This window comes from Chionomys nivalis, chromosome 8, assembly GCF_950005125.1.
Source record: "Chionomys nivalis chromosome 8, mChiNiv1.1, whole genome shotgun sequence".
In the NCBI taxonomy this organism is placed as follows: domain Eukaryota; kingdom Metazoa; phylum Chordata; class Mammalia; order Rodentia; family Cricetidae; genus Chionomys; species Chionomys nivalis.
This window is the reverse complement of record NC_080093.1, coordinates 86,874,757-86,895,717: the sequence shown is the minus strand read 5'-3', so window position 1 is coordinate 86,895,717 and position 20,961 is coordinate 86,874,757. Positions and strand designations below refer to the sequence as shown.

Here is a 20,961-nt window from a genome sequence, read left to right as displayed (position 1 = left end):
CAAATATCCCTTCTCCCCAGGCTCTCCTATGTAGCTCTGGCTGTCCTGGAACTTGCTATGTAAACTAGGCTTGTCTTGAACTCACAGAGATTCACTTGTCTCTGCTTCATGAGTGCTGTGATTAAAAAGAATACCACCATGCCCAGCTGATCATTCAGATCTTAAACTCCTTGGTTTAGCTTTTGGGCATTCCTAAGCCTATTCTATTATCCATACCACTGCCTCCACTATGGTTCCCATAAACTATATTAGCAAGTCTTCAATCATGCACTGAAAGTCTCCCTTTTCCTTCCTTTCAAACTTTCTCTGAGGTCATATGACACTAATGGCTGGCAACACTTACTTCTTAAATGTTTTAGATATGTACGCATGCATGATGCCTTTTCTCTAGCTGTAAACCTGTTCAACCACAGAAAAAGAATAATTTTTCTGTCTTAAGAGGAGAAAATAACTCAGATATTTGAGAATCCTTTTGAATATAAGTTTTAATTAATGAGAAAATAAGATAAAAATTAGGAGTAAAAAGTGTTAGCAAAATTGCTTAGTGCAGGTATAAGATGCTTGCTACTGATGATCTGGATGACCTGAGTTCAATCCCTGGTACCCACATCACCATGATGGAACAAGGAGGGAATTGAGTTCTACAAGGTGTCCTTTGACCACCACACACCTGTGGGATGAAGATTACACACACACACACACAATGAGAAAAGTCATTAATAAACTATAGGTTACTTCTCTGTTGGCTATGGAAGGGCTGAAAGCAAGAGACCACCTTCTCTCTTACCGGAAGGATGTGTTCTTTTCTTTCTGCTTGGGTAAAATGATTTGTGGAGTAGTCTGTCCAGCAGCAAAAGCAAAGGTACTAAAAATGGACTGAGGATAACGGAACTTCATTAGCTGTTTCTTAAAGATTTCTACCACTTCTGGACTGACTTCTTCATCAAATGCTACCTTAATCAACTAAAGATAAAAGAGACAACTCTGAATCATTAAGGATTTCTTGACAACTTTTACTCACATCATTGAAAACAAAAAACAAATAAAAATGAACAGAAAATAACAATATTAAATAAAAAAATATTAGTAACAGAATTATAACTTTAGAAGTTATAGAATTTTGGAAGTTGTAGGAACTTCGGATAATATGAGCTTTTAAAGTTTTAAAAGAAAACAGTGTGACCAGTTAGGTGGCTCAGCAGGTGAAGGTGTTTGCAACCTGAGTTTGATCCCTAGAAGCCATGTAAAGGTGGGTAGAGAGAAGTGACTCCACATAAGAAGGTGAACCCAAAGAAAAACATAGTTATCCTCCTGGATATTGGAAGTAGACAAGATTGTCAGGCAAAAATTGGGTGTTTGGGGGTGGGGGTAAGGTGAGGGTAAGGGGAGATGGGGAGAGAGAAGTGAGAAGGGGAGGATGGGGAGAGCTTGGGGGAATCGGACGGTTGGGATAATGGAAGGATGGATATGGGAGCAGGGAAGTAGATATCTTAATTAAGGGAGCCATTTTAGGGTTGGCAAGAGCCTTGATTCTAGAGGGGTTCCCAGGTGTTCAAGGAGATGTTCCCAGCTTGTTCCTTGGGCAGCTGAGGAGAGGGTGCCTGAACTGGCTTATCCCATAGCCACACTGATGAATATCTTGCATATCACCATAGAAACTTCATCTGGCGATGGATGGAAATAGAGACAGAGACCCACATTGGAGCACTGGACTGAGCTCCCAAGGTCCAAATGAGGAGCAGAAGGAGGGAGAACATGAACGAGGAAGTCAGGACCGCGAGGGGTGCACCCACCCACTGAGACGACAGGGCTGATCTAATGGGAGCTCACCAAGGCCAGCTGGACTGGGACTGATGGAGCATGTGATCAAACCGGACTCTCTGAACGTGGCTGACAATGAGGGCTGACTGAGAAGCCAAGGACAATGGCACTGGGTTTTGATCCTACTGCATGAACTGACTTTGTGGGAGCCTAGGCAGTTTGGATGCTCACCTTCCTAGACCTAGATGGAGAGGGGAGGACCTTGGATTTCCCACAGGGCAGGAAACCCTGACTGCTCTTCAGACTGGAGAAGGAGGGGGAGGGGGAGTGGAGGAAGGGGGAGGGAAAGGGGAGGAGGTGGAAATTTTTAATAAAGAAAAACCAAAGTTGTCCTTTGACTTCTACATACACATTATCGCATGCATGCGCATATACAGACAATAAAATAGAACTTAAAAGTAAAAAAGTGACATTTAGAAAAGTGTATTTGCAATACAGGCTGTCAGTTGATGAGAAAAATCATGCTCTTGAAGTTGGTTTTCTTGAAAACTATCTTTTCTATAATGGGATAGGGAATTATCCTAGGTGAATTAGAAAATGCGCTCTTTCTATTTCTCAACTGTTTGGCCTAGAGAAAGAATGTAGCCTAATAGGGTTCCTCCTTATCCATAGATACAAACAAATCTAGGAATAGAAAGTCAGTGTCACAAGAATTGCAAATAGTGCAGATAGGCAACATTTAAGTGTAGAACTCATTGGTAGCTACAACAGTAGGAAGATCTCTAGTAGTTAAGGCTGCCAGATGTTGTGAGAAGGGTCAAGTTCTAACCAGCAGCTTCACTGAAAGAGCACAGGACCTCTGAGGTGAGGCCCCTCCACTTGAAAAAGAGAGGTAAACACTGAGATTCTTGGGAGTCTGAGAAGTCAGCAACAAGAAGCAAAGAATAGGAAAATCAAACTCTTATAGACACGAACTTTAAAATAAACAATCAATGCTCGTTCACTCCCAGTCCAGTTGGAGTTGGTGAGCTACTGTTAGCTCAAATAAACTGTCTCAGTGGATGGACCCCTCAAGGTCTTGAATTCCTTGCTCATACTCTCACTCCTTCCATTCTTCAACTGGATCTTGGGAGCTTAGTCTAGTACTCCGATGTGGGTCATTGCCTCTGTTCCCATCTGTTGTTGGTCCAAGGTTCTATGGTGATATTTACGAGCATGGGAACAACCTAGCCCCTTTGAAGGGGGTTGACAGTTGGGGCAGACTGAGGGGCCTCTGATAGTGACATTGGGATTTGTCTCTACTGCATGTACTGGCTTCTTGGGATCCTATTCCCTTTGGATGCAAACCTTGCTCAACCTGGATGTAGTGGGGAGGGCCTTGGACTTTCCACAGGGCGGGGTGCATGGACCTCTCTTAGAATTGGAGGGGGTGGGGTGGGAGGGTCTGTGCAGGGAGAGGGAGAGAAGTGGGGGAGAGGAGGAAGTGGGAATTGGATTGGTATTTTTTAAGTAATAATATAATAAATTAATAAAAAAAGAAACAATCAAGAAAAGGTCCCTTCTCCCACCCACAGTGTGCACCATTGTTTCTATAGGTTTGGTAAGTCAGAGGCTTCTGGAAAAGTCACCGTTTCATTGGAGGGTCACTTAGTCATTCCTGACAATAGTGTCTGAGCTCCAACTAAACTCAGAGTTTTACTTTCCCCATGGAAAAGCTATAGAGTATTTCCTTCTGAAACAGAGAATTATTGTTACCTAAAGTTTTATCAGCAGGAGTTGAGAAATAAGTTGTCAGAGAATAAGAGCCATTGTATATCTGACTGATAATTTGTTGGCCAAGAGAATCCTGAAGTGTTGTGATAATTTTGTTTGTGCTCTAACAAATCAAGCTTGCCTAAAGACTAGAGGGTAGTGCTAGCCCCTTGTTAACCATAAAGGTCTGGAGGTCTGTACAGACAGACAGGAAGTGATATGGCTGGGCAGAGAGAGAAATTTAAAGTGGAAGGAGACAGGAGCTTGCCCGTTTTTCAGTTGAAGAGTTAGCAAGGTAAGAATTGGCTGTGGCTTGTTCCTTTGTCTCTCTTATCTTTTCAGCATTTACCCCAGTATCTGTCTCTGGTTTTTTTTTTTTTTTTTTTTTTTTTTTCAATTAAAACCAATTAGAATTTGTGCAACCCTGAAGTGTAGTGTCATATTCAAAGCCAAAGCCAACCCTCCCAGATACTCACCTTCTTATGCCCAGCCTTTGATTTCTGACCCCATGACCATAGAAAATAGATACATTACCAGATCTGTAGAAGATTTTTTATTAGAAGGGCTTTCTTTCTTGATATATGTTGAGTATTGTGCATGTGGAAATATAAAGTTGAAAATATTCTAAAAACACTGTGTGATTTGGGTTTTGAAGTTTTGAACCGGGACATCAAGTGAGAAAGTCTTTGCAAGTATTCTAAAATCTGAAACACTTATGGTGTACCTGGAAAGATGCTGATGTAATCTGCAGCCCTTCTTGCATGTTCTGCTGTAGTTGGTTCTGCATGGTTATCTTCTTCTCCTTGGTGATGGAGGCAATGGGAAAACTCCGCACAACTGTTTGTTCACCAACTGTAGAAGACAGGACTCAGACTCACCAATAGCACTTTATAGCTAAGATCTAGTCTCTTCTAAAGACATATATCAGCAGAGAACAATGCCAGGGATGCAGTGAGAGAAAATGCCAAGATTCTGGAATCTCAGTTTTTTAAAGACAAGGTCTCTCATGCTGGGTGTGGTGGCATAGGCCTTTAATGCGAACACTCAGGAGGCAGGGGCAGGCAGAACTCTGAGTTTTGTGCCATCCTGGTCTACAGAGTGAGCTCCAGGACAGCCAGGGCTACACATCGAAACCCTATTTCAAACAAACAAACAAACAAACCAACAAACCAAAGCAACAACAACAAAAGAAAAAAAAAAAGACAAAATTTGTATAGCCCTGACTGTCCTGGGACATCCTATGTAGACCAGGCTGGCCTTAACTCACAGAGATCTGCCTGCCTCTGTCTCCAAGTACAGGGATTAAACAAGTGTGCCATCACACCCAAAATCATTTGTTTTATTGTACTGCAATTCACTCCTAAGACATTTTATATATATATATGAATACAGGAACTGGGACATCTGCCCATCCTCATTGTTTCTATCTATTGGGTGCGTATAAAATTGCCTAGCTTAAGGCAGTCATACAGGAATGGGCTTTATGCTGTAATAAAGATGTAACCTCCAATACTGAAAGGAAAGCCAAGATAGTTAATGTAATGTTAAAGAAAAGAACATATTTTTGGGGAGGTTGAGTAGGGGAGATAGTTTGTTACTACAGGTTGACCACAAACTCATGATCCTCTTGCATCATCCTCACGAGGGCTAGTACTATAGGCCTAAGTTATAAAAATCTGTTTCCACATGTAGTAAAAGGTATCTGTTAAGGTTCAAACCCAGGACAAATGGCTAAGGTACCTATTTAACATATGAAAGTAGACCTGTCAGGTGCTCCCAACACCCCCCACTCCTATTATAGGGATCTTCTGGCTTGCACACCCTGCTTCCTCCCCTGAACTCACCAGTCCTGGGGGCTGGGCTGCTCTTAACCCACCCTTTTATACTTTGGCCTCCTGGCTGCTGCACCTGGTACCCCTTTCTTCCCTCTCCCCATATGGCCAAGCTCAGTCTGGTCATGTCCACCTTGAGTTCTACCAGATGTTCCTGTCTGACTATGCTCTCCCATACATTTACAATAAACTTCTCCTCCACCACACCTAGAAGCTCTCATGTTCTTTCCTTCTTATTTCTTTTTTTCATTCAGTACTGCTCAATGTTTCTTTCAGAAAGCCTTTGGAAGATGAGACTAGAAGTGTGTCCAAGAGTTTTAGGAATTTAAACATTTTATAAAGCAAGAATGTGAAAATACAAACCACCTGTGGGTATGAAGATATGTCTAGAAAAGAATTATCATGGCCTTCCTTGGACAGTTTCCAGGTTTCCATCCGGGGAATGTCACATGAACACGACTGTGACATGATAACAACTCCTCAGTTCAAGTGAACAAGTAATCCGAGGGTCTGAGCACTTCAGAAAAGGAGATAATAATCTCTATGCTGGTGTATAGAGGAGAATTTCTGCAACATGTGGGAGGGAAGACAAACTTTGGAGAGAGGACAGGGTTTGAATTTGCAGAGGAAGAGGGAAGGCATTTTAGGCAATGTGATAGATAACATGACAGAAACAGCAATAAGGGCCTCAGCCAGTGAGCCAGAGCAGGGAAGACATGGACTAGGATTATTGGATTGCTTCTATTTGTTCCCTCTCCTCAGAACTCCTCATTCTCTGGATTTGTCAACCTCCATCCTGAAAAATCCCGACTATCTACTTGTTAAGTTCATATCCAGAGGTTAAGCAAAGTTGGGATATACATTTAAGTTCTAATAAGTATTAAACAACCTATACCTATATAATACATGGAAAACCCCCAAGTTTCTATGTGTTAATAAAGGGGAAATTTTAAATTAGAAATTAAAAAAAAAAAGGTTTTCTCTGACAAAAACATTTTCCCAAAACACACAATTAACATTAAAATTGCAAAAAAAAAAAAAAAAAGAGAACAAAATGAGATTTCAAAAATCTACCTTTTTTCTTTTCTGGGTTTGAAATGATATGTAAATCATTGTCATGGACTGGATAAAATCTCAAGTGCCATACAGGGACCCCTGCTCTGATGGCATGTGCTGGGTCATACCTAGCTGATCATGTGGAGTCCCTCTGAAGAGAATTCTGTATGTGGTGAGGAACAAGGCGCCTTCTGCAGGCAGGAGCTGTGGACCTCCGAGGAGACCTCCCGTGGCTTCTTCCCGACCATCAGGGTCTAGCAGGACGCGGAGACCTTCACATATAATCTCTTCTCCCGGCAGGAGAGCTGGCCGAAGAATCTTGGGCTAAGAATAGGGAATGATTTAAAAGCAACTCTTGTGGGGTTTCCACCATTTAGCTCCAGGTTACTTTTTCACGTATGATCTGGAAACCCTGAGCCAACCCAACCCTGACTGGGAGGAAACAGATGTGAAGTTTCTAAGTCCAAGTATAAAAAGATTCCTAGCAGCATTGCTTTTGAATACTAAAAATATAAGGAAATAACTTGAAAATTTGCCATGTCCATTCAAACAACCATTGAACAATCTTTTATAAAATGAAATGTAAAAGAAAAAAACATTAAGACTATGAATAACTGATAAAGGTAGTGCTATGGTGGCTAAGGCAGAAGCAAGGGAGGGAAGGGAAAATACTACATTGTGCATTTCTTTTAAGCTCACATTTTATACAAAACAATACTATATTGTAAACAGAAGAAACAAATACTTAAATGGATTTGTTTTTTATTTGTTTGGTTTTTGGAGACAGTGTTTCTCTGTGTAACAGTCTTGGCTGTCCTGGAACTCTGTAGACCAGGCTGGCTTCAAACTCACAGAGATCTGCCTGCCTCCGCCTCTACCTCCTGAGGGTTGAGATTTTACTTTATTTATCTTTTGGGCAGGGTTTCTTCTGAGAGTAAAGAATACAGACCATTAGATACTCAAGATTGGCTGTGAATTCCTCATTCTATTGCAACCACTTTCTAAGTTCTGAGACTACAGTGAGTGCTGCCATTTCTGGCTCCATAGTGAGCTTTTGTTGTTTGTCTTGACTGGCCTGCTATTCATTATGTAGACCAGGTTGGCACTGAACTCACACAGATCCACCTGCCCATTTCCTCAGTGCTAGGACTAAAGGCATGCACTGCCATGGATAGCCATGGATTTGTATTTTTAAAAGAGGCTTATACTTTTTAAAAAATATTTTTAAATTTAATTTTATTTTATGTGCATTGGTGTGAAGGTGTCAGATCCCCTGGAACTGGAGTTACAGTCAGTTGTTAGCTATCATGTGGGTGTTGGGAATTGAATTTGTGTCCTCTGGAAGAGCAGTCAGTGCTCTTAACCACTGGGCCATCTCTCCAGTCTGAGAGTTATACTTTTTGGCCAAGTAATGAACTTTACACATGAGAAATTTAGTTCAATGTCCAGTATAAGAGAAACAATATGATGACATTCATCTTGGGAGATGTGGGCAAGGAAGGAAATCATTCTCCTTGAACATCTGTGCTTTAATCAGAAATTAAAACTATCTAAGTCAAGCAGGGCATAGTGGTGCACACCTTTAACCCAAGCACTTGGCGCTGAGGCAGGTAGATCTCTGTGAGTATGAGGCCAGAATGGCCCACACAGTGAGTTTCAGGATAGTCATAGCTATATACTGGGACCCTGTCTCAAAAAAAAAAATTAAATAAATAAAAAAATAAAAATAAAATAAAAAGAAAGAAAGAAAGAAAAGAACCTCAAAAACCAAAATTAAAATTAAACAAACAAAACAACAATAAAACACCCCTCAAAACAAAAATGACCTAAATCAGCATTATTTTTTTTTCCAGGCTCTAGGAATCCTAGAACTAAAAGCAGAAATCAAAGTGTATTGACTATTGTGTCTTAAGCCTCAGGCAGAACTGCTGCTCCAACCTGTGTGGCTTCAGATCACTCCTTTGGGTGTATTTTTAATAGTTCTGCCCAAATTCTAGTCTGCAATAGGCATGAAGCCAGTAGCAAAATAACTGTTGAGTGGCTTCCTCAAATACAGATTTCTAGGTCCCAGGGTTTTCTAATCAGGAGACCAAGGACGCCAAATCCTTAATCTACTTCCCTGATGTTTGTTGTGGACAGCCAGATTCAAGAACCCAGCACTTTTATGGTAAACGTTTAAATCTTTTCTTTTTTGGGTAGGAGGAAGGTATATAAACCCTGGGATTGGTCTTGGGAATTAAAATTATTCATAATTTATGACCTCTGTATAAAAGTAGAGTTAACAAGAGGTTACTGTTGTTCTTTTGTTGAATCATAAAAAAGACAGCATTCGTATTTCAGCGGTTTACAAAATTCTATATGGCAAATTCCCCAGAACCTTCACTGCACCATTCAAACTGTAAGCAGCTGAGAAGAAGCCCGCCGCTGCTGTGCTCTGAAAGGGCTGCTGCACTGTGAAAGCACAGTGTTGAGTCATTACCTTCTGGATAGGTGGAAGTCTTCTACTCTCTCGATGCACTGCCTCTAGGGTCTCAATGTGCATAGCTACAATTCCTAGGATGAGTCAGAGGATTCAAAAGTAAAGAAAATAAACCAGAGAGAACAAAAGCAAATTCCAGATATTTTAGAATGAAAAACTAATAAAGTTTGACAGTTTCTCCAAAAGTTAAAATATAATAACCATGTAATCCATAAAATTCTATTCCTAGGTATATACAACTAAAAAATTGAAAATAAATACTCAGATACCTGTAAGCAAATATTCATAGAATCATCATTCACAAATCTCTAAAAGTAGAAAAACCCAAGTCTCCATTGACAAATGAATGGCTGCGCAAATAAGATATATCCATAGAATGGAGTAGTATTCAACCATAAAAAATGAACGAAATAACACATGGATGAACCCTGTAAACATCATATGCTAAGTGAAAAAAACTGGACACAAAATTGAAACATTATATGACTCTACATATGTAAAATCATTAGAATGGAAAAGTTCATGAAAACAGAAAGCTGGTTAGCTATTTCCAGAGGCAGGAACTGAAGAAACAAAATTTATTACCTAATATTAGTTACTGAATATCTATTTTGAGTGACTGAAAAGTTTAGGAAATAATGGTGATTTATAGAACACTGTGAATATAATTAATGCAACTCTTATGCTATGTATTTGCCACAATGCAATAAAACTTTAGAACCTGTCACGGTGGCACACGCCTATAATCCCAGCACTTGGAAAGTACAAGCTGGGGATCAGGAAATCAAGGCCAGCCTGGGGACAGTGAGATGTGAGGTTAGCTTGGGTTACACAAGACCTTGTCTTAGAAAACAAAACAACAGTAAAAGAAATAAAAAGCAAATCAGAGAAAAAGCAGGCGCTCAGGCACTGTCCTGGGACCTAGGTCCCTGGAGCACTCTGATTCCTTAGCCTATGTGAGGTGATCCATTACCTGGTATCATGCAGTGGAGACTCCTGATGTGGTCCTGAGTCACTCCACTCTCTGTGCAAACCTTGTCAATAAATCGGGCAATGAACCTTACAACGGAGTTGGCAACATCATTATTTTCTGAGTCTTCAAACCCACTCTCTGTATCATAGCTCTCGGCTACACTTCCTGCAATACTAAGAGAGTTAAGGAAAGAAATCATGGTCAGGTCTCAAATTAAGGAAAAAGAATGACAACATCATAGACCCTTTCACAGAGGTGTACACTCAGTAGAGGGTTTCTTTCTTGTCGGTGGCAGGTGTGAAATGTTGCTTTCTATGTGCCTATGTTTAAGCATCATCTATTGGACTAAGATTTATTTTTGTAAGCAATACCTTCTATTACTCTCCCAAAAGGAACTTAGAAACCACAGAAAATAAAGCAAAGGAATACTGTGTCATTTATTTTCTGCTACCAGAACCTTCTAAAAAAAAAAAAAAAAAACTTGTCCTTCCAAGTTGATCGTCACAGAGAGGCAAGAGGAATGTGGCTGATGCTAGTGACTGTGGAAAGTGTGCCTTGGTAGGCAGAGTAAATGAACCCTTTTGAGAAATCTACATTTTCTTCCACATGGAAGAATGCGATTGTTATGACCCTCTTTCTCTTGCCAGAATTTTTCTCCCAGCTCCCCTGCACTCCTCCCTTGCAGTAAATTACAACCCTTAGAGCCACTGTGAAGCCACATTCTTCTTCCAGGGCAAGGCAACACATCTGAAATGAAACGAAGCAGGACTGAATAAAAAGGAAAAAAGGAGCTGTCTGAAGGAGTCTGACAAAAGTTTATGAGAACTACAACTAGCAGGTGTTGTTGGAGCACCTATGATAAAGAGCTAAAACTGCTGCTCAGGGCTGGTTCATTCATTCGTTCGTTCATTCATTCATTCTTCATTCAAGCACCTATTCAGTTAAATATTTTTACCCAGCACCTACTATCTGCAAAGATGTAGAGAACTGAACAATGAACACAACAAAGAAAGGACATAGATACTATGCAGACATGAAAACATGTCAGACCGTGATGTGATAGAACAGCGTGGGAAGCTGATAGGATGATTACAAGCTTGAGGCCAGCCTAGTGAGATCTGGTCTCAAAAAACCCCAAACTCAATACCATACCTCCATAAGGCCAAAAAAACAATCACTTTGACCAGAAGTTGCTCACCAGTCGTTTTTCAGAGCACTTGGCTTTAGCAGAATGTAACTGATGGGCCACATCAGTAGTAACAGACTGCCAGATTAGGTCATAAAACAGAAGAAAGTATATGTATGTCTCAGATTATGCAGGATGAAGGAAAGTTTGTTTGTAACAGAAAGGATGAGCAAGCTATAGATGGGAAAAATGGCCAATTCTGAAATATATACAGTAATATGTGCTGTTTCTGCTGAGGTCTGATTAACTTGGAGAAGAGAAGGAGCTGCGTGCTACATCTTAGTACCTGTTTGTGACAATGCTGTTGCTCCCACTTTCCCAGTCTCCTGGAGCTGATGCTCGAAGGAGCTTGTTTTTACTTGTGTCTAGTGGGACTAGTAGGTTAACCATTAGGTTTGCAAAGTGAATGGCTTGACTGAAGACAGTGCTTTCTTCATGTTGTACCAGCTCCTGCTGAGTTGACTTGCTCAGAGTAGGCCAAAGGCGAAGCTGCTCGGCTGCCAAGTCCATTGCTGTCTTCTCTTGATGTTGGCCATTGGGAAGCTTAACCCAGAAGATAAAACAAAACAAGTCAAGGGTGAATACCCATCACTGCATGTGTGCTGCATGGGTGAATACCCATCACTGCATGTGTGTTCCACAGACATGGAAGGTGCTGAAATCTGTCCATGACTTAAATCTAGTTCTTCTATTGGGATATTCTGTATCTTTTAGTATAGTTTTTATCAGTATATACAAAATTTTTAAAAAAAAAATCAAGAAAATATTTAAAGACCAGGAAAATGGATTTCCTTTTTTATTTTGAGAAAGGATCTCATCTTTCATTTGTTGTATGCTGAAATAACTGTGAACTCTTTTTTTTTTTTTTTTGGTTTTTCGAGACAGGGTTTCTCTGTGGTTTTGGAGCCTGTCCTGGAACTAGCTCTTGTAGACCAGGCTGGTCTCGAACTCACAGAGATCCGCCTGCCTCTGCCTCCCGAGTGCTGGGATTAAAGGCGTGCGCCACCACCGCCCGGCAACTGTGAACTCTTGAGCCTCCTGCCCTCACCTCCCAAGTGCTGGGATTACTAATGTACGTCAGCATGTTGGGCTGAGTCTCTTGAAAATCATGGGAAGCACTTATTAAGTACCTGTATTAGCAGAGTGAAACTCAGCATAACAACCAAAGTGCACTGCAGTGTTTACCCCTGGCCTGCATACTTTTGTTGGCATCACATGGAAAATTCAAAGGAACAGTAGCAAAACACAGATACATGTTTCTCACTCAAACATCTCACTGTGTTTACATCTCACTCTGTGGTTTTGCCTCTTTGAAGCTACTCGTTACAAAAATTAACAAAGATTTTTCATAAATGCCCTTGCAGGAACACTTCAGTAGTATCTGCCCAAACTACTGTCTTTTTCTCTTCTGCTCTTTGAGAGGAAATGGTCACAAAAGGTCATAAAAACTACAGCTAGATCTCCTTATAATGTGATAGTTAAGCATCACACACACACACACACACACACACAACCATACTGTGGAATTTTAAAGATGGGTTTCCTAGAAGGCTGAAGCGATAGCTGGTAACAGCAACTCACATCTGCAAAGTATTTTATCTAGCCAGGGAAAGCTAAAACATATATTGTATCTAATTCAGTACCCAGAGATAGGTTTCTTTTTCAGAAGGAAGGACAAAACAGCTGTGACACAATTGCTGTATGAATGATTTGTAGATTTATCAATGTCAGCAAATCACAGTTGCTTAAAAATTAATGAAGAAGAGGCCAGCGACCTAGGCTGGAACAGGCCTAAGGTGACAAGCTCCATGGGTGTGGGACTGAGCCAGCAACCTAGGCTGGAGCAAGGCTGAGACAGAAAACTCTATAGGAGCAGGTACAGGTGAGCAACTGCTGAGTGAGTGGGCCAGAGCCAGAGACCGCTGCAGGTCCAGGCATGAATCTGGGACCTTCTAGGGAGTAGACCTGAGCTATGGCCCCTGAGAATCTGGGCATGAGTCTGGAACCTCCAAGGAGCTAAGCCTGAGCCAGGACCTCTGTGGGTCTGGGTGCTTCCAAGTCTGGGACCTCCGAGGGAGAAGATTGGAGCCAGAGACCTTTGCAGACCAACCCCAAGCCAGGGACCTCTGCAGGAGCAGATCCAGACCAGGGACATTTACAGAAACAGGTCTGAGCTGTGAAGCTAGACCAGAGCAGGCCTGAGACAGCAAACTCCACGGGAGCTGAGCAAACCCTGGAAGCTCTGAGTGATCTCCAGAAACACAAAGTGACCAAAGGCATTGACTGTACCATGAGGAACAACCATCTGAGCCTTGGATTCACTGGCACCAGAGTCACAGATAGCACCAACCACACCAATTAGAGGAAAAGATGAGTAGATAAGGTAGGAACACACATAACAGCACAAAGAGCAACACAATATCAGTAAAATCTAGAGACCCTACAACAGCAAGACTTGAACAACCAAATATAGATGAAGCAGAAGAAAATGACATAAAAAATAACTTCAGGAGAATGTTTGAAACTCTTAAAGAGGAAATGAGAAATTCCCTCAAAGAAATGGAGGAAAAGACAAAAAATTGGAAGACATCAAACATCAGCAAATCCATTAAAGAAAACCAAGAAAAAACAGTCAAACATATGAAAGAAAATATCCAAGACTAGAAAACTAAAATAGAGACAATAAAGAAAACACAAGCTGAGGGCATTATAGAAACAGAAATCATGAGAAAATGATCAGGAACCACAAATGCAAACCTAAACAGCAGAATACAAGAGATGGAAGAGAGAATCTCAAGAGCTGAAGATACAATAGAGGAAATAGATTCATCAGCCAAACAAAGCATTAAATCTGACAAAACCTTAACATAAAATTTCCAGGAAATATGGAACACCAATGAAAAGACCAAACCTAAGAATAATAGGTATAGAAGAAGTTCAATTCAAAGGCACAGAAAATATATTTAACAAAATCATAGAAGAAAACTTTCCCAACCTAAAGAAAGATATGTCTGTGAAGATACAAGAAGCTAACAGAACACCAAATAGACTGGATCAAAAAAAAAAAAAAAAAAAAAAGCCCCTAACCACATAATAATCAAAACACTAAACATACAAAATAAAGAAAGAATATTAAGGGATGCAAAAGAAAAAGGCCAAGTAACATATAGAGGGAGAAATCCCAGCACTCGGGAGGTAGAGGCAGGCGGATCTCTGTGAGTTCGAGACCAGCCTGGTCTACAAGAGCTAGTTCCAGGACAGGCTCCAAAGCCACAGAGAAACCCTGTCTCGAAAAACCAAAAAAAAAAAAAAAAAAAAAAACCATATAGAGGGAGACCTATCAGAATTATACCCAACTTCTCATTTGAGACAATGAAAGCCAGAAGGTCATGGTCAAGCATTTTGCAGACATTAAGAGACCACGGATAGCAGCCCAGACTACTATTCTGAGCAAAACTTTCAATCACCATAGAAGGACAAAACAAGATATTACATGACAGAACCAGATTTAACTAATACCTAGCCAGAAACCCAGCTCTACACAAAGTACTAGAAGAAAAACTCCAACTCAAGGAAGTTAGCTACATCATCAAAAAAACAGACATTTGATGATCTCACAGCAGCAAGTCCCAAAGAAGGGAAGAACACACAAATTAACATAACCAACAACGAAAACTAAATCAACAGGAGACAGCAATCACTGGTCATTAATATCCCTTAATATAAATGGACCTCAACTCACCTATAAAAAGACACAGGCTAACAAATTGGATACGATCCTTCTGCTGCATATAAGAAACACAATTCAACCTCACAGACAGACATCACCTCAGAGCAAGGGTTGGAAAAAAATTTCCAATCAAATACTTCTAAAGCTTAAATCATACATTAAAGCCCACATACTAATAGTGGGAGACTTCAACACTCCACTCTTACCACTGGACGTGTCAGTTAGACAAAAAATTAACAGAGAAATAAGGGAACTAACAGATGTTATGACTCAAATGGACTTAACAGACATCCATAGAACATTTCATCCAAACAAAAAAAAATACCTTCTTATCAGCACTTCATGGAACCTTCTCAAAAACTGACCATATACTAGGTAACAAAACAAAGCTTAACAGAGACAAAAAAAAAATTGGAATAACCCCATATATCTTATCAGATCACCATGGCTTAAAATTAGAATTCAACAGCAATACTAATTCCAGAAATCCCACAAACACATGAAAATTAAACAATGCTCACCTGAATCATCAATGGGTCAAGGAAGAAATAAGGAGAGAAATTAAAGACGTCGTATAAGTCAGTGAAAATGACCACACAACATACCCAAATTTATGGGATACAATGAGAACAGTTTTAAGAGGAACATTCATAGCATTAAATGCCTACATAAAGAAGCTGGAAAAATTCCACTCTAGTGAATTAAGAGAACATTTGAAAACTCTATAACAAAAAGAAGCAAACACACCCAAGAGAACTAAACAGCAGGAAATAATCAAATTAAGAGCAGAAATCAACAAAATAGAAACAAAAAAATACAAAGAATCAATGAGACAAAGAGTTGGTTCTTTGAGAAAAATCAACAAAATAGATAAACCTTTATCCAAATGAACCAAAAGGCAGAGAGAGAATATCCAAATTAACAAAATAAGAAATGAAATGGAGACATAACAACAGACATGGAGGAAATACAGAGAATCATCAGGTCATATTTCAAAAACCTGTACTACGCAAAATTGGAAAACTTAAAGGAAATGGACAACTTTCTGGATAAATATCACTTATCAAAATTAAATCAAGACCAGATAAACAGATTAAACAGACCTATAACTGCTGAAGAAATAGAAACAGTCATCAAAAGTCTCCCAACCAAAATAAGTCCAGGACCAGATGGTTTCAGCTCAGAATTTTACAAGACTTTCAAAGAAGAACTAATACCAATATTCCTCAAGTTGTTCCACACAACAGAAACAGAAGGAACATTACCAAACTCCTTTTATGAGGCTACAATTACCCTGATACCCAAAGCACAAAAAGACATTACTAAGAAAGAGAATTACAGACCAATCTCATTCATGAACATTGATGCAAAAATACCCAATAAAATACTGGCAAATCGAATCCAAGAACACATCAGAGCCATCATCTACCATGATCAAGTTGGCTTCATCCTAGAGACACAGCAATGGTTCAACAAACAAAAATTTGTTAATGTAATCCACTATATAAACAAACTGAAAAATAAAAACCACATGATCATCTCATTAGATGCTGAGAAAGCTTTCGACAAAATATAACATCCCTTTATGATAAAGGTCTTGGGGAGAGTAGGGATTACAAGCAACATACCTAAACATAATAAAGACAATATACAGAAAGCCAACAGCCAACATCAAACTAAATGGTGAGAAACTCACAGCAATACCACTGAAATCAGGAAGAAGACAAGGTTGTTCACTCTCTCCATATCTAGTCAATATAGTTCTTGTGGTCCTAGCTAGAGCAATAAGACAACAAAAGGAGATTAAGGGAATACAAATCAGAAAAGTCAAACACTCACTATTTGCTGCTGATGTGATAGTTTACATAAGTGATCCCAAAAATTCTACCAGGGAACTTCTACAACTCATAAACACCTTCAGTAATGTACCAGGATACAAGATTAACTCAAAAAATCAGTAGCCCTCTTGTACACAGATGATAAATGGGCTGAGAAAGAAATCAGAGAAACGTCACCATTCACAACAGCCACAAATAGCATAAAATACCTTGGAGTAACTCTAACCAAATAAGTTGAAGACTTGTATGACAAGAACTTTAAATCTTTGAAGAATGGGATTGAAGAAGGCACCAAAAAGTGGAAAGATCTCCCATGCTCTTGGGTAGGTAGAATTAACATAGTAAAAATGGCAATCATACCAAAAGCAATCTACAGATTCGATGCAATGGCCATCAAAATCCCAGCAAAATTCTTCACAGACCTCAAAAGAACAGTACTCAACTTCATATGGAAAAGCAAAAAACCCAGGATAGTCAAAACAATCCTGTACAATAAAAGAATTTCTGGAGGCATCACAATTCCGGACTTCAAACTCTACTATAGAGCTACAGTACTGAAAACAGCCTGGTATTGGCATAAGAACAGACAGGAGGACCAATGGAACTAAATCAAAGACCCAAATATTAATCCACATACTTTTGAATACCTGATTTTGACAAAAAAGCAAAAAATATCAAATCGAAAAAGAAAGCATATTTAACAAATGGTGCTGGCATAACTGGATGTCAACATGTAGAAAAATGAAAAAAGATCCATATCTATCACCATGCACAAAACTCAAGTCCAAATGGATCAAAGACCTCAACATAAAGCCAATCACACTAAACTTCATAAAAGAAAGTAGGAAATACACTTGAACGCACTGGCACAGGAGACCACTCACTTCCTAAATATAACCCCAGTAGCACAGACACTGGGAGAAACAATTAATAAATGGGACCTCCTGAAACTGAAAAGCTTCTGTAAAGCAAAGGACATGTCAACAAGACAAAACGACAGCCTAAAGAATGGGAAAAGATCTTCACCAACCTCACATCAGACAAAGGTGTGATCTCCAAAATATATAAAGAACTCAAGAAATCTGTCATTAAAAGAACAAATAATTCAATAAAAAATGGAGTACAGAGAACTCTCAACAGAGGAATCTAAAATGCCTGAAAGACACTTAATGAAATGCTCAACATCCTTAGTCATCAGAGAAACGCAAATCAAAACAACTCTGAGATTTCATCTTACATCTGTATGAATGGCCAAGATCAAAAACACCAGTGACAACTTATGCTGGAGAGGTTGTGAGGAAAAGGGAACACTTCTGCATTGCTGGTGGGAATGCAAGCTGGTACAACCCCTTTGGATGTCAGTGTGGCGATTTCTCAGAAAAGTAGGAAACAACCTTCCTCAAGACCCAGTAATACCACTTTTGGGTATATATCCAAAGGATGCTCAATCGTGCCACAGGGACATGTGTTCAACTATGTTCATAGCAGCTTTGTTTGTCACAGCCAGAACCTGGAAACAACCTAAATGCCCCTCAACTGAAGAATGGATAAGGAAAATGTGGTACATTTACACAATGGAGTACTACACAGCAGAAAAATATAACGACAGCTTGAATTTTGCAGGAAAATGGATGGAGCTAGAAAACATCATTTTGAGTGAGGTAACCCAGACACAGAAAGACAATTATCATATGTACTCATAAGTGGTTTTTAAACTTAAAGCAAAGAAAACCAGCCTACAAATCACAATCCCAGAGAACTTAGACAACAATGAGGACTCTAAGAGAGACATGTAAGGATTTAATCTCCATGGGAAGTAGAAAAAGACAAGATCTCCTGAGTAAATTGAGAGCATGGGAACCTTGGGAAAGGGTTGAAGGGGAGGGGAGAGGCAGGAAGGGGACCAGAGAAAAATGTAGAGCCCAATAAAAACCAATTTAAAAATATATAAAATTAACAAAGAAATCCTAACAGTCTGATTATTCCCGGGTGTGGCCCCAGGAAAAGTCTCTGCATCTACTACGTTATACTGTAAGTGGTACATTTCGTGTAACAACAACAACAACAAATCTGAATATTAATTTAATTAAGGAAACAATTCACATTTGAACTAAAACAATCAGACACATGTCAATGCTATTTTTTATTAAAGTTTCTATTCTTCTACTTAATAATAAACCAATAATTTTTTAAGACGATGAATCCCAGATGTATTGGAATATGACTATGTAGCTTCTCTCAGATGCTTAGGGCAATCCGTCCTATCTAGACATAAGTTAAAGTAGAAGATGATGGACAGAATCTCCAGTGATATCTTCCCAAGAATCTGCAGTTCAAATAGGCTGATCTTAAAATCACTCTGAAGTGAATCAACAGTGAGTCTTTTAGGCTGCTTTAAGCTCAGTTCATGAGGATGATGATTTCTAATACTAACTACTTAGTGTGTGCCAACAACTCTTAGTAATAAGCCTTATATATATATATTAGATATGAAAATATTCAGAAGTGACAGCTACACATTTCACCAATGAGGAAGTGTGGGGGTAATGTGATTAGTCAGTATAAAGAGAGCTAGTAAATGACATTTAAAAATTGGAGTATTTAAATTTTTATTTTCCTGGTATTTAAATATATGTGTATGGAGCAAATACTACTTATATATATACACACAGAGAACAAATAAAGGAAGACTTTGGTTATTGCTGACATATTTTTGAATAGGAATACTGAATTTTTACATTTATCTTTTTAGTCACTTAACTTCAATTTCTTCTCTTTCCTCTTCCAGGGCTGGTACCTGAACTCAAGGCCTTGAGCATGCTACATGAAAACATTCTATTTCTGAGTTAAGCTTGGATTTCTTCAAGGAAGTAAGCAGCTAGAGGCTTATACCTGGGCCTATTTTAGGTTTGTTCCTTCTATTCGGTTTTTAAGGAATTCTTATCAAAATATAACAAAACAATTCTAGTGCTAAAGAACTGTAGTATGAGGTCATTATTAAAAAATATAGTGCCAGAATCAAAGGAAGAAAGATGCTCACCACAGGACTCCCTAACACCCAGGAACAAAGTAGGTAGAGTCCCTTTGCCCTAGGACCATCTGCCTGAGTGTTCCTTAAAGTCAACCCCAGCCACATCCAAGTACCCTTCTTCTCTCACCTTCTGCTTCAGATGTGGGGCATGATTGTCTTCTTTCGCTGTGAGATACAGGGAGCGAACCTGCTCCTGTACCGCACTGTAAAAAGTTGTCTCCCAGAACTGCTGGTTTGTCCAGATGGGGTGGTCTTGAACACAGGTGTAGGCAAACTGGCTGACTCCAGGGGCGAGTTTCTGCAAGAAAATGTAATATCTATCAGCACGGTGCAGGCAGATTATGGCATTTCTGACGGACACAGGTGCTACAGTTAATTGTAGAGGTGACACAAAGATCTCTTTAAAGGCTTAGCAATCAATACTGTACTCACGTTCAACTGACAACTGAGGGTGCTCTATGGAATCCTTTAAAATCTTGCTTACTTTTACCCAAATGTGAATTTTAACAGTAGCTACACTAATAACTACAGGATTAATGTAATTCTTTGAATTATAGACTATAAAAAAGTATCTACTACCTGGCGTGTACAGGGTGGGTACTGTGGAGTTATACCTGGGATGCACACTAAAATCCAACACAATCTAAACATAAAACTCTAGTAATCAAAAATTTATCTTACTTTCATTTATGATTCTTTACGTTAATCTCTCTCTCTCTCTCTGTCTGTGAGCGCGTGCACTATGGCCTGTGTTCAGACATTGGAGGACAACCTGTAGAGTAGGTTCTCTCTTACCATGTGGATTTTGAGGATCAAAATAAAATGTTCAGGCTTCCTGACAAACATCTTTTCCACTGATCCATCTCACTGGTCCATAAATTTTAATTATTATTATTTACTATTATTATTTTTTGGGATACAGGGTCTTACCATTCAGCCCAGGCTGTCTCAGAACTCTTTTTTTTTTTTTTTAAAAAAAAAGATTTTTATTTATTATGTATATAGGTTTCTTCCTTCATGTATCCTGCAGTACAGAAGAGGAAACCAGATCTTATTACAGATGGTTGTGAGCCACCATGTGGTTGCTGGGAATTGAACTCAGGACCTCTGGAAGAGCAGCCAGTGCTCTATTCCTCTGAGTCATTTCTCCAGCCGCCTGTCTCAGAACTCTTAATCTTCTTGCCTTAGCCTTATGAGTGCTGAGGTTATAAAAGTACCACCGTTTCTTACTATGGTGTAGTTTAAAAATACATTAAATATTTAACTCGCCACTTCTTAGCAAATAATAAATGACATAACAGGAAATATTGAAAAATTGTGTGA

At 39.4% G+C, this 20,961-nt stretch overlaps 1 protein-coding gene across 1 annotated transcript in view; it reads right to left on the bottom strand.

Moving 5' to 3' along the window:
* Sbf2 (SET binding factor 2) overlaps nt 1–20,961 on the bottom strand; it is a 403,356-nt gene that overhangs the window by 60,610 nt on the left and 321,785 nt on the right. Inside the window, 7 exon segments of the mRNA XM_057777079.1 lie at nt 788–963; nt 4,238–4,365; nt 6,530–6,725; nt 8,881–8,954; nt 9,854–10,026; nt 11,326–11,582; nt 19,766–19,936. Of these exon segments, the coding sequence (XP_057633062.1) occupies nt 788–963; nt 4,238–4,365; nt 6,530–6,725; nt 8,881–8,954; nt 9,854–10,026; nt 11,326–11,582; nt 19,766–19,936 (1,175 nt within the window).